Here is a 12,539-nt window from a genome sequence, read left to right on the forward strand (position 1 = left end):
TGATATCAGATATGCTATTTTTTCGTTTTTGAAATATGATTTTTCAATACTAATCGATGGTTCGAAAAACAATTTTCCCCATTTTTCCCACTACAAAAAGTCATAACTTTTGAACTATTGGACCGATTCATATCATCGGTATATTAAATTGAAGCTTACGAGTAATTTTTCTTTGAAAAAATATTCCTTTGCGAAAAAATTGAATTTTTGCTTTTGTAATTATTGATTGAGTTAGTTTTTCATAGTTTTCTCGGTTAAAGATAGGAGCGCTATATTTTTTTATATTTTTTATGGAAAGCTGAGGATTATTTACCTAACATATCTCGATATCAAATATGCTATAATCATCGTTTTTAAGTTATAATTTTGTAAATTTAACATTTAACATATTCATATGTGACTAAACTAGACCTATGCTACAAGAATCCAATCTTCCCGCAAGTGTGATATTATTGGCTTGGCTTATTGGCTTCAATTTTATATATCGATCATCTAAATCGGTGTATTCAAATTAATCAAATGTTATGATTTTTTGCAGAAAGTTATTTTTGGACAAAGGGGGAAAATGATTTTTTGAACCACCGGTTAACTTTGAAAAATCATATCTAAAAAACGAAAAAATAGCATCTCTGATATAGAGATATGTTATGTAAAAAACCCTCAGCTTTCAAGAAAAAATATTCAAAAATATAGCGCCAAAGTCATAAAAAATAAAAAACGACTAAAATCAATAAATACTAAAATATAATTATTCTTTTCGCAAGTTGAATATTTTTTAATAAAAGGCTAGGTCATTAGTTTCAATTTTATATGTCGCTCATCTAAATCGGTTCAGTGATTCAAAAGTTATTGATTTTCGTTTGTCATTTTTGGGAAAAAGTGGAAAAAATTGATTTTTCGGACCACTTAATAACTTATGTGTTGTAAGTGTGTTTAAATGTTTCAACGATCTACATATACATACATACAATAACATACGCGTTGTTAATTTTTTATAAAATTCATTATTTCTTCGTTGATATATTGGACATCCACCAAGGCTTGCGGTCTTGTCGTTGATGAAATTTATAAGAAAATGCAGTGTATACCATCCGCCATGCAAGGCTATACAAGTTTTAGATCACCACACGGCCATGAACCATGTCTGTGGTAACAATATCGAACAGTAACCCATATTTCGTCATAAGCAGACCCGAAAGCGAATGTAAATTGTTGAAAATAGAATGAAAATTTTTATTCGATGTTGTTCAAATACTTAGAAGACATAGTCCTGACCCTAACTTAACTATTTTCAATAAATCTCCTTGCATTTCAGCAAAACAATCTTATCTAGAACAGAAAATAATTATCAGAGACAATTTTCGTTCAAGATTTTTCCTTAACTGCATAGAATGCAATTTTTCATTAATTGTGTATAACCGTATGCTCTCTTTCGTCTGCAATGATGTCAGGGCAAAAGTACTTATGTGTATGAGTTCCAAACTATTGATATATAAAAATATTGTTATATCCAAAAAATCTAAAACAAAAATAGAAAAATAGAAATGTTTTACAGAAATGTCTGTAAATTTACAAACATATTTGTAAATCTGGCATCTCTGGTGGTCTGAGAATTTATTGCAAGAAATCGCTTGAAAACATGCATGAATTTGCTTGAAAATGAAGTAGATTGAGTCCGCACCACTTAGGTTACACCCAGTCTTCCGAAAAACACTTACACATGTCTCGCTAGTGTTGAGTGTCTATCCCCAACACGAACAATGATACACAAACATAGACATGTGAAAACAAACACGATGTTTATAATTCAAGAACATCATGTACACTGAGAGAAATAATTAGTAAATATAACGAATTTTTTGGTAAATACTACCAATCTATAGTCATTTTCGACCGTACTAATAAACACATATGTCAAGCAGAACCATGATTCGGAAGCTCAATATCGGCTACATTTTCTCGCCGAAAATGCACGTATCAGAATTATATCCTTATTATACCTCCGTATTGCCTTATGGGAACAATGAAAATGGTTAATACGCGCTTTTCTCACCAGTTTTCAGATATGACAATATCCAAGCTTACTAATGTTATCGAGTAAAATATACTAATCTCTGGTAGGGATGCGGGTTTGTTGACAATATGTAGAAAAAATTTGTACATTCTACTAATTTTGCATTACCAAATGTATTTAGTAGTTTTCGACCGAGGATTTTTCTAAGGGTACAAACATATCACCCGATGTCGCAGTATTCATTGCTTTCGTTTCGTTTCTTTTCATACACGGAAAGAAATTATTCATCCCAAAACATTTCTTCGTAGAATACTTTTTCACAGAAACGAACTTGAAATTTAGTTCGCATTTCAAAAATTGCACGATCTAAGAGGCTATAAGTTCATGCACCAAAATATATATTTTTATTAAGGCTCATATGGCGTCAGCCTAACGGGGCCGGGAGTTCAATATTTTGACAATGTTTGCTTACAACTATGTTAGTAATATGTAACCGATTACTCGCGGTTGGCTCGAGGTTAGTATTACAAGTGTTCTCATAATTGGGATGTTGCAGTCTTCAGTGCTCTGTACGTGTGCCCGACATGGGATACTTCCTATTGGGATGCAGCTGACCGTTAATCAGTAACGACCCCCTAGTCTGCACCCCATTTCTAGCGTGGTGCGTCTTTTTCGACTCGAGGAATCCAGGATAGAATGCTAGCGCAATTATCAGCTCGTGTAGAGTTGTCATGAGCGGTACAACCTTTGGCTCTTGTTGAATCATCAGTGGACTGCACAACCTTCGGCCCGTGTATCTGTAAAGAGTGTGTGTATGTATTGCCGCGACTAAGTAAAAGTTTATAGATCGTTCATGCACATTTTGCAAGTCTGATTAAATAATCCTTGGTTTCGTTCAAAGAAAACATTCTCTGAATAGAAAGAAGCTTTCTATTTTTTTTTGCGTGCATGTTGGCAATTAAAGTCTGGGGAGCCGACTGCATAGCGGGCGACGTCGTACAAATGCTGACCAAAAAAATAAATACCCAAAAATTAGTTTTAGATGCAACCTTCAGCGGCACCCAGCAGAACCAGCAGAGAAATTTCAGCGGCTAAAACACATCATTAATTTCTCGATGTTATCACAAACTGAATGAAGGAGAAAACTAAAAGCTACACTTACACTGCACTACATATGCTATGTGTGCATGCGATTGCATCATCCTTTCTTCTCCTCTTCTCCGCTCGTTTTATAGCGCGGGTCGCGATCGTCGCGAACAAGCAGTATTGGCCATTTGTATTCAAAGATCCATCCAAAATTGTTGCTCCCGTGGTCGAGTGGTTAGCGTCACGCCTAACATGTCACTGCTGAATAATTCAATTTTAGTACTTGTTCAAATAGCTAATAATAACGAATGTTACATGAATTCAATATATAAATTGATGCGTGCACTAAATAATGATATCAAATGTGAAAAACTCTCATATCAATCGATGTTTATTTTGTTCAGAACAGAAAAAGAAGTTTATTTTATTTGCCCAATATTTTTGATGAAGCACCCACGGTCATGAAAGGAAAGCATTTTTTCCATGTCAACATACCAACACACCACGCGTTGAGTGGTGGTGGTATGGTGTCCGATTCGCTTCTTCTACTCTACGCACTGCCGGTGCTTGGGGTGAAAATGCAAGAGAAACTGTACACCATGTTCGAACATCATGTGAAACATTGGGATTAAACATCGTATGTCCAAACATACCACGAATACAAACATGTCACATTTTCTAACATAGGTACGAAAAAATCATGTTTGTACTCAAACACAAAACTGTGAACAGCAGCGTGGACATGTTTATTCCGGACGCAGTGTTTTTTGTGAAACATGGAAGACCGGTTACACCTAATGTATTGGAATTATTAAACTGTGTAATTTACAATTTATAGAAACCATAAACATGTAACATGTACACAATCAAAACCCGGCTCTGTTACATTTTAGGCTCATGAGCCTAAATAAATAAACAAATGGGATGAAAAAGTAACGTCACAGTATTGTCAAAGAGTAGCTAACATTTCTGGGAACAATACTGAGCAAAAAAATTATAGGAGGTTGTGTCCAAGATACGACCGCATTGTTGACGTAGAACAACGCTGTTATTTTATATAAGTCGCCTATTTATACCTTCGGATATTATTCTATAATGCTATGAAATTTTAGAAACAACTGTTGCGTTGTTGTTGAAAGTTGCATTACTTTTTCATTCTCGAGAGAAGCACAGCTGTCACCCTTAGTGGAGGAAGTTTTGCAACTGGCAAGCGAAACCTAATCACATACAAAATTCCAGAACGACATTTACTTTCTTGGTGACTATACAAGCGAAATAAACTCTTTTTGTTAATAACCTCGAAAACAGTAGCAATGCTTCATTATGATCAATATTAGCGCAAATGCAATCCTAGTTGAAGGCAGTTTTGCGACTGGTACGCGAACCTAAATAACTTATAACATTCCAATAAGACATTCAAGATGCTTGGTATTCTCTAAATATTTTTTGGCACACAACCTCAACGCCTGCTTCGCCATAACGTCAGTTTAATGCATTGATGCATTCTCAAATGCACCAACGAAGCCCTTATGATGACGGAGAACGAACAATGTTAACTGCTTGGAAAAAGACTGAATTATGCCACACAGCTTGTACTCTGCCCATGGATGCGAATTCGCTGATGAGTTTGTCAAGAGTGGCCGCCTTCACCACCAGCGGGAGGAGCTTGATTTTGATTGCTGCCTGGGTAACGGCGTTTACATTTTCGACATACGCGCCGAAATCACCTATTTCGCTGTTGTTCGATGTGGTGTCACACTCGCGAAGGCTCGGTTCAATGCGAGCGCTTTTCACTGCACCAAAATCGCGTGCATCATTAGATGACGCTTGCCTCGAAATTTTATTGCCACGCGAAGCGTCCAATTTATGACGCGGAAAGAAAAACACGATACGAATAACGCGAAAAAATAACAGAAAAATCAAACGACGATATCCAAGTTGGATTACCACTGGTGGGGTCCAATCTTAGATCGAAGCGCAGCGAAAGCAAAGTGAACTGGATTGCTCAACAGTCCGATGCCGAATGAAAGTTTTCCTCAGCGAGATCCACTGTTTATACTCTAGGCAAGTATTCCCCTTCATTCTTCTACTTTTTCATCGTTCACGGAGACTTGCAATCCTACGATTTCCCCTCCGTTAGTCGTCGATAAGTTGCTCGTTATTGACATCTCTGTTCGGGAATGCACACAAATGGACAGAACAAATGTATGGGAAAATGGAAACGCTTAAAGTTTTCATGAATTTTAACCATTTACAAACCAGGGGATTCCAATGTATAGCATATTAAACAAATCTTACGGAATTTTTGATTAGTTTAGTGTGTAAATCGTCAAAATCCGTTCGCGGCAAAAATAGTTATTAACGTTAACTTTATTTCATAAAAACGTGACCTGTTTTCTGATTTGGCACCCTTAATGAAAGACGTAGTTCTACGTCAAAAATTTAAGCTTCGAAAATTGCAGAACACTGAGCCCTATGTTCGTTTTTATCGAAATCATAAAAATGTCACATGGTCCGGTCTGACTGAACACCGACCATATAGATGAAAGATTCCCCCCATGTAAGTTTCGGCCAGTAACATAACAAAATGTTTACAAAATCTATGTTTTATTTATAGCTTTTTCACGGCGCTATATATCGGTTAGATCCCGTGGAGTATAAATATAATAAATATTTCATTAAGGCATCGCTTTGCGCTGCATGCTATGAGTGTACTATAAATGTGCTGCTGCTGCACACTGTCGTAAGGCTCCTCGGTTTATTGCGTTCTGTTATCTTGCTGTCTACATTCAGCGTTTGTTTTAAATATATCAGTTCACTATCTAGAAATCATAAGATCAGTTCGGTAAACGGGTTTATTACAAGTTAGGTGAGGTTTTCTATTTTCATATTGGACGTATGTTGATATCGTATTGCTCATTGCTTTTTATGATATGACAGTTTCAACACCTTCCTGTGCAAATGTCGCCAATTCGAATTGAAATCAAAGCAAAATAGGTGCAAGGAAATGGTTCAAATAAACGTTCACATTTCAGTGTTAAAAACTAGGTGATGAGAAATGAGGATAATTATTGGATGAGGTTTACTCCGCCTCTCTTTCTCTCTTCTGCCAATCGATCGATCGGTTCCTAAATAAAAAACAAAATATAATCAAATAAATAACTTGAAGTATTGACTACAAATCGTTAGTAATCTCTTCGTTCGTTTTGGTATTGTTTTTTTTTTTTTGTTCGGAATTCGTTTCTTTATCACTACTTCAATAACACTGCACACAGCAGTAACACACTGTGCTACTGTTCAAAGTCGAGATCACTCTTGGCGCGATAGAAAGCCTGCTTCGGTCTCGCGCGTCCCGTTTTGACTAGATCTGCGGGTGTAGGCGGCGGCGGAGCGACCGCTGCGGAAGGCGTCTTGCTGTTGGAATGCTTCGTACGCTCATACTCTAGCAGATCTTCCACATTGCGGCCATCCTGGGTGAACAACCGGATGAGATTCGGTTCGCAATCGTTGCGGACAATTTCGAACGAGAACTGAGCCCGACCCGAATCGGTTAGCGCAATGAATCGCTTCTGGACCGCTTCGACTACGGCATCGTTGTTTGGACCGTACGTTTCGAGGCAGCACTTTTTGGCCAGCAGGGAGATTTGTTCTATTCCAGCGGGCATTTTTCTAAGATCCGTCGCAAACGAGGTGAACCCATAGTCTATCAGTTGCACGTTGTATTGTGTGCTTGTGGCTGATATAATCTGGGCACGGTAGAACTTATCGTACGAGACGAGATAGGCCAAACAATACATTCCTTCGTAAATTTCATCGTGCGTCAGCCTTTCGCACTGATTTGCTTTGCTCGTCAGAAGCTCCTCCATATTTTTGAGAGCATCGACACTGTTCATGAATTGGATGAAGAAATCAGCCGGCGAGTTAACATGGCTAACAAACACAAATCCTTCCGATGGGAAGCTTTCGTCCAGAGTCTTCTCTTCGCTGAGGTAAAAGCTTGAATTCATAATCCCGGAGACTCCCTTCTCACAGAGGTCCATCAGCTGGTTATTGATGTTGATTCCATCCAGGAATAGTTCCACCGTCGCAATCATTCCGGGGGTGCATAAATCAACTGTAAACACGGTCTCTCCCATAGCAGCGATTTCTTTGAACTTGGCCTCAGCCTCCTCGGACCACGTTTTGACATTCTCTGGCAGTTTCAATGTGCATTTAATGCAGAGGGACGACAGTTCAGCTATTTTTCTCTCCAAATCCCTCACATTGCTCACGACAGATGTATTGCCGTAGTCAACGAAGAACACTTCAAACCTCTGTGCATCGATCACCCTCAGAATCTTCGCTCTGTACCAAAGTCCATCGTCTGGAAACTCGGCAACATAAACAGATCCAACGATTGGCTTATCAACCACTGCAAACTCCTCATATCTTGCCAGATAGTCCGCCATGACGTCCAGTGGATTTATGTCTCGTTCTAGCTGTAGATAAAACTCACGGATCGACTCGATGTGGCTCGTGAAGCATCGCTGTCCAGAAAGCACATACTCCATCTTCACCGCCAGCTGCTTTGCCACCAGCTCCTCAGTCAGATCCAGCTCTCCACACTTCATAGTAATATAGTGCACCCCTTGGGATTCGGCCAATATTTGAATGTCCACTTCCTTCGCCTCTCGCAGAATCAGCGTCGCCTCCTCGTTCCAACTTTTTTTGCCTCCGCCAGGGCTCACCAGAAGGGCGCATTGCTTCGCGTAAGTCTTAAATTTCATCAGACTGTCGTTCACATCCTTCAGTTCAGATTTCTTATTACTGGTCACCACATCACTGTTGCCATAGTCTATAAACTGAATAATCAAATCCTCGTGGCTGTCGATGATACGTGCCCGATACCACAAATCATCGGCGGAATACGGTGCGATACAGTATCGATTCACCGAGAAATCTTTGAGCTTGGGCAAAGCTTGAGCAATAATTTGCAAGTTTTCCTGCAGCTGATCCAAATCGTCCAAGTCGGTACTCATCTGAACAAACAACTGACCAGGATTGTCTACGTGGCTCACAAATGCCTTAATCTTCTGATGGCTTTGTTCGTTCTCTTCATCTTCCATACTGCTGAGCGTAGCAGCTTCCACGCTGTCGTTCGCCGCTAGCGATTTCCTGTTTACGATCTCCTCGTAATCCAGGTCCCTAACCAGCTGTTTATCCTTCAGCGCTTGCACGATACTATAATCGTTGGAAGTGATGTCCACAATCCAAATATCATTCCTGTAGTCCAACACCTTCAGCGTCAGTTCGTAATCTCCCGTGAGCTGAGCGATTTCCAGCTTGAGCACATCCTCTTCGCCCTCGTTCAAACACGCCATCGGTAGGTACACTCGATGTGCGAAAGCGCTGTACTCGCGGAACTGTGGTTCCAACACTTTCAGATCCTGGTGCTTGACACGTTCCCGGCTTCCGTAGTCCACGAAGACGACCTCGATATTGTCAATTTCCTGCAGCGAAACTATCTTCGAACGGTACCAATTCCCGTCGCTGGACTTCGACGCGCACAGTTCGTTCATCTGCAGGTTCGTGATAACTTCTCCGCTTTTCTCGTAGTAGTCGTACATATCATCCAGCAGTTTACCAATCTCCGGAGCCCATCGAGCGTTCTGCACGTAAACACAGTTCATCTCGTACACGTAGGTGACGAAAACGTTGAATTTGCCCAGCAGAATAGGCATATCCGCAATGGTCGGCGGCACCTGGTTAGACAGTGGTGGAATCAGCAGCGTTAGTATCAATCTGTGGGAATAACAAAAATGAAAGATGTAGATATTCTGGCAATCGGTGGAGTTTTGTTCACCTCTCATCATTTGACACGTCTTCGATCTGCCCGAAACAGTACTGATCCAACCAACTGATTTGGATTTCGTCCACGACGGTTTGCTGCTCGTAAACGCCACACTCCCCATGGCGACAGCTCAGAATGGCATCGTTGCCGAGAAGCTTCACCCGGAATCGGTCCAGACTCTTCAGCTCGACCAGTTTCAGTTTGAGCGTTTGGCCCTTCAGCCTGCTCAGGTCAATGTCTGGGAATGGAAACAAAGTTTTTAAATGGGTATTAGAAACACAAATTAGTGTGCAGATCCTGTGCATGTAATTTGCAATGGTCCTAACAATGATTTTAGTTCAATAGAATATTGAAATTCATAAACATATGAATGTTACTTATAAGTTAAATTGGAAAGGCACTAGCACATTTATCCTTCTAGACGTGAGCGGGCTCCTGGGATTGCTATGGACACACAGTTTAATTCTTCAGGAGATTACTCACAATAATAACAAAGAGTTCATACCTACTCCTGTAGTTCTAACTAAAATGTAACTCACTTTGAAATAGTTTCAGATTATTTTCAATCCAATCCAAATATTGTTAATAATTATCCTTTATATTGGAATACAAAAAAATCTTCTTTTTGACGTAGAACTACATCTTTTAAGAAGGGTGCCAAATCAGAAAACAGATCACGTTTTTATGAAGTAAAGTTAACGTTAAAAAAAATCGTTCATGAAAACTGGAAGAACTTCCTTATTTCCCATACATTTGTTCTGCCGATTTGTGTGCTAACCCTACCCGTAATTCGAATGCTTATAACCCGAACATTTCTTAGAAGATCGGAAAGATGTTTGCATCAATTGATAGGAAATATTTGTATGCGTATATCACAATTAATAAAATATATTTTTTCATGAGATGAACAGCTTGAGCTTGGGTAGACTGTACAATTCGTAGTTGCTCTCCGTGATTGACCTGAACCAACAAAATTACACAAAGAACACAAAGAATGACGCTTGGGACTAGCAAATCATTCTCGTTGTGCAATTTTCGGTGATTCGAGCTTTAAATGGTCATCAACGACGCCGGTCACGTCCTTACAGCCACCAGGGGAAGGGACGGAATGTTAGTATGATATTCGCCGCCCGAAGGCCAAAAGGGTCGCCTCTATAGCGTGGTTCCCTAGCGAATATCATGGGAGGGATAATTGTTAGTGGGAAAAGGTATGAATCAGGTTTCACTGTGGTAAGTGATATGATTTTGTAAACACGGGCTGTCGAGCGCTCGACGGACTGTATTTCCGTGTTATGTCCAAATTTACTGGTATCTGTGTCAGTTCCCTTTATCTTGCTTCATGTCATTGATAACGGCAAGGTTGTTGAATGTGGGGCTGAATCATCAACACGGGGATAGAAAAACTTTTCTATTTGAACTTAACGTCTTTACAACATGGCCTGATTTTCCAATTTAACTCGGTTCGGTTGATCCACTACCACGAACTCATCGCCATTGATCACTAAACTACTGCCTAAAAGGGCCTTGTCGTCCTCAAATCTGGGTGCCGGCATGTATTTGGTTTTAGTGGCATTAATTCTCAGTCCAACTTTCTCTGTTTCATGCTTCAGTTTTGTGGAATATTCTGCTACCGTCCTAAATGTTCTGCCAAAAATATCCACGTCATCAGCGAAGCAGAAGAGTTTACTGGAAACACGTGTCACGCAAGTTAAACGCCACCCCCTAGCGAGATGATAATACCGGGAAGATAAACCATCACCATGGCGAAGCCCATGCGGGACTCGAATGAATCAGCTAATCCAACTGATATTCGCACACATCTATCTATAGTAATCTTAATCAATCTTGTTATCTAGTTGACCGATCCTTTTCAAACTTTCAGACAACGAGGATAACCTATAAGTAAATTTTTGGCATATTTATATTATTAATATAAATTTCAAAACTATAACCATATGTTCGCACCTTACGCTTAACTCCACTCATCTTCTGTACATCTGGCTGCAACTTCTTCTGTGCGGAAACCCACCTTTTCTTCATGCCTTCCTCGGATTTGACCACCTTGGGATGCTTCCATAGTGTCAGCATCTGGGTGTACAGTTTCCGGGCCCGTGACTTTCCTACCGTATTTTGTTGTTCGTTTGGAGCTTTCCGTAGTTTGTATGTATGCAGTCCTTCCTGGTCCTTGACTCTCTGAACGATAGACTTGAACAGATTCAACTTTTTGACCACATCCCTGACCGATGCATTGAGATTCCGCTTAGACGCTTTCACGACACGCTTGTGATCCTGATCACTAATAGAACATTCATTCTGATCGCATTTCTTCTTCCGTTCGATGCTCAGAGTTTTGTAGTAACGTTTACTCACGCGACTCACCGTTGACTACACGGTTCCGAGTTGTTTTCCGATGTTCCGATGAGAGAATTGAAGGTTTTCCGGACGTTTGCGCAAAATCAATTCGCGACGTTGTTTTTCGGGTAACGCAATTTTTTTAAATTTTCGAAATAATGGCAACGATAAAAATACAGTGTAAACAATACACTCTAAACTACTTCTACCCAAATTTTCAAGAGATGTCAAAGGCACCGAGTGTTCACAACAACGCGTTTTGAGTGCATCTTAACAATCACTAACGGGGGTCTTCATAGCCACTTGGTTACGCGTTCGCTTACTAAGCGATCGGTCGTGAGTTCAAACTCAGGACCCTCAATTGACCATCTTTGTGTTGTTATAGAATAACTACGTCCACGCAAACATCATCACGGTCGAAAATCGATTCATCCATACAACTGCTCTGCTCTGCAAGAAACATCGGGCTGCTGGTTCTATAAATAACCCAACAATGATCACTATCAACTGTCTCCGCTGTCCGGTCTGCTGAACAATGGAAGAACAGAACGAATACCCTTACGCCGAAATGGCTACTACTGTGTAATTTACCATAATGTAATGGAACAGAAAACTTAACGCCTAAATGGCAACTAGTAACTACTGTGTAATTTACAGTTTATAGAAACATAAACATATGTACATGTACACGATTAAAACCCGGCTCTGTTACAGCTAAAATGCTAATGAGCCTAATGGCGGGTTTACATTAGGGAGATCTATAGCTATAGATGGATTTATTCACGTGAAAATAGGTGTAAACGGGTGAGAATAAATATGATACACTTATTCGAGGTATATATAACTTGAATAAATTCAGCATATGTAAACGCTTGTGCATTTCTCACTGGTGAGAAATCACTAAAGTTGGATGCAGTTCTACTTTAGGTGAATAAATTCACCGAAAATATGAATATATTCATTATAGAAGTTCACGCTAGTGTAAACGGTTGATGCGATTTCTATAAATCTCATCATATTTCTTCACATGAATATATCCCTAGTCTAAACCCACCCTAATAAATAAATAAATGAAATAAAAAAAAACAATCACTAAGTATTGGAGGTAGAAAGACTACCAACAGGATTAATGGCAACGACATTTAGCATGCAACAACGTACACGAATTGATACGATATACGTTAAATTTTAGCCTTAGCTGAGCGGTATTATGGGTACTTCACGGTACGTCTTTCAAAAATGGCGCCGGATCAGAAA

General features: G+C 39.7%; 1 protein-coding gene across 1 annotated transcript in view; it reads right to left on the reverse strand.

Annotated features, from left to right (window-relative positions):
* Positions 1 to 5,690: 5,690 nt before the first annotated feature.
* LOC129780285 (maternal protein tudor) overlaps positions 5,691 to 12,539 on the reverse strand; it is a 29,918-nt gene continuing 23,069 nt past the window's right edge. The window contains exons 7-8 of the mRNA XM_055788358.1: positions 8,943 to 9,168; positions 5,691 to 8,881 (exon numbers count right to left, since the gene is read on the reverse strand). Of these exons, the coding sequence (XP_055644333.1) occupies positions 6,391 to 8,881; positions 8,943 to 9,168 (2,717 nt within the window). The 3' untranslated portion in view covers positions 5,691 to 6,390. The remainder of the gene's footprint in view (positions 8,882 to 8,942; positions 9,169 to 12,539) is intronic.

Source organism: Toxorhynchites rutilus, chromosome 3, assembly GCF_029784135.1.
Source record: "Toxorhynchites rutilus septentrionalis strain SRP chromosome 3, ASM2978413v1, whole genome shotgun sequence".
Lineage (NCBI taxonomy): Eukaryota > Metazoa > Arthropoda > Insecta > Diptera > Culicidae > Toxorhynchites > Toxorhynchites rutilus.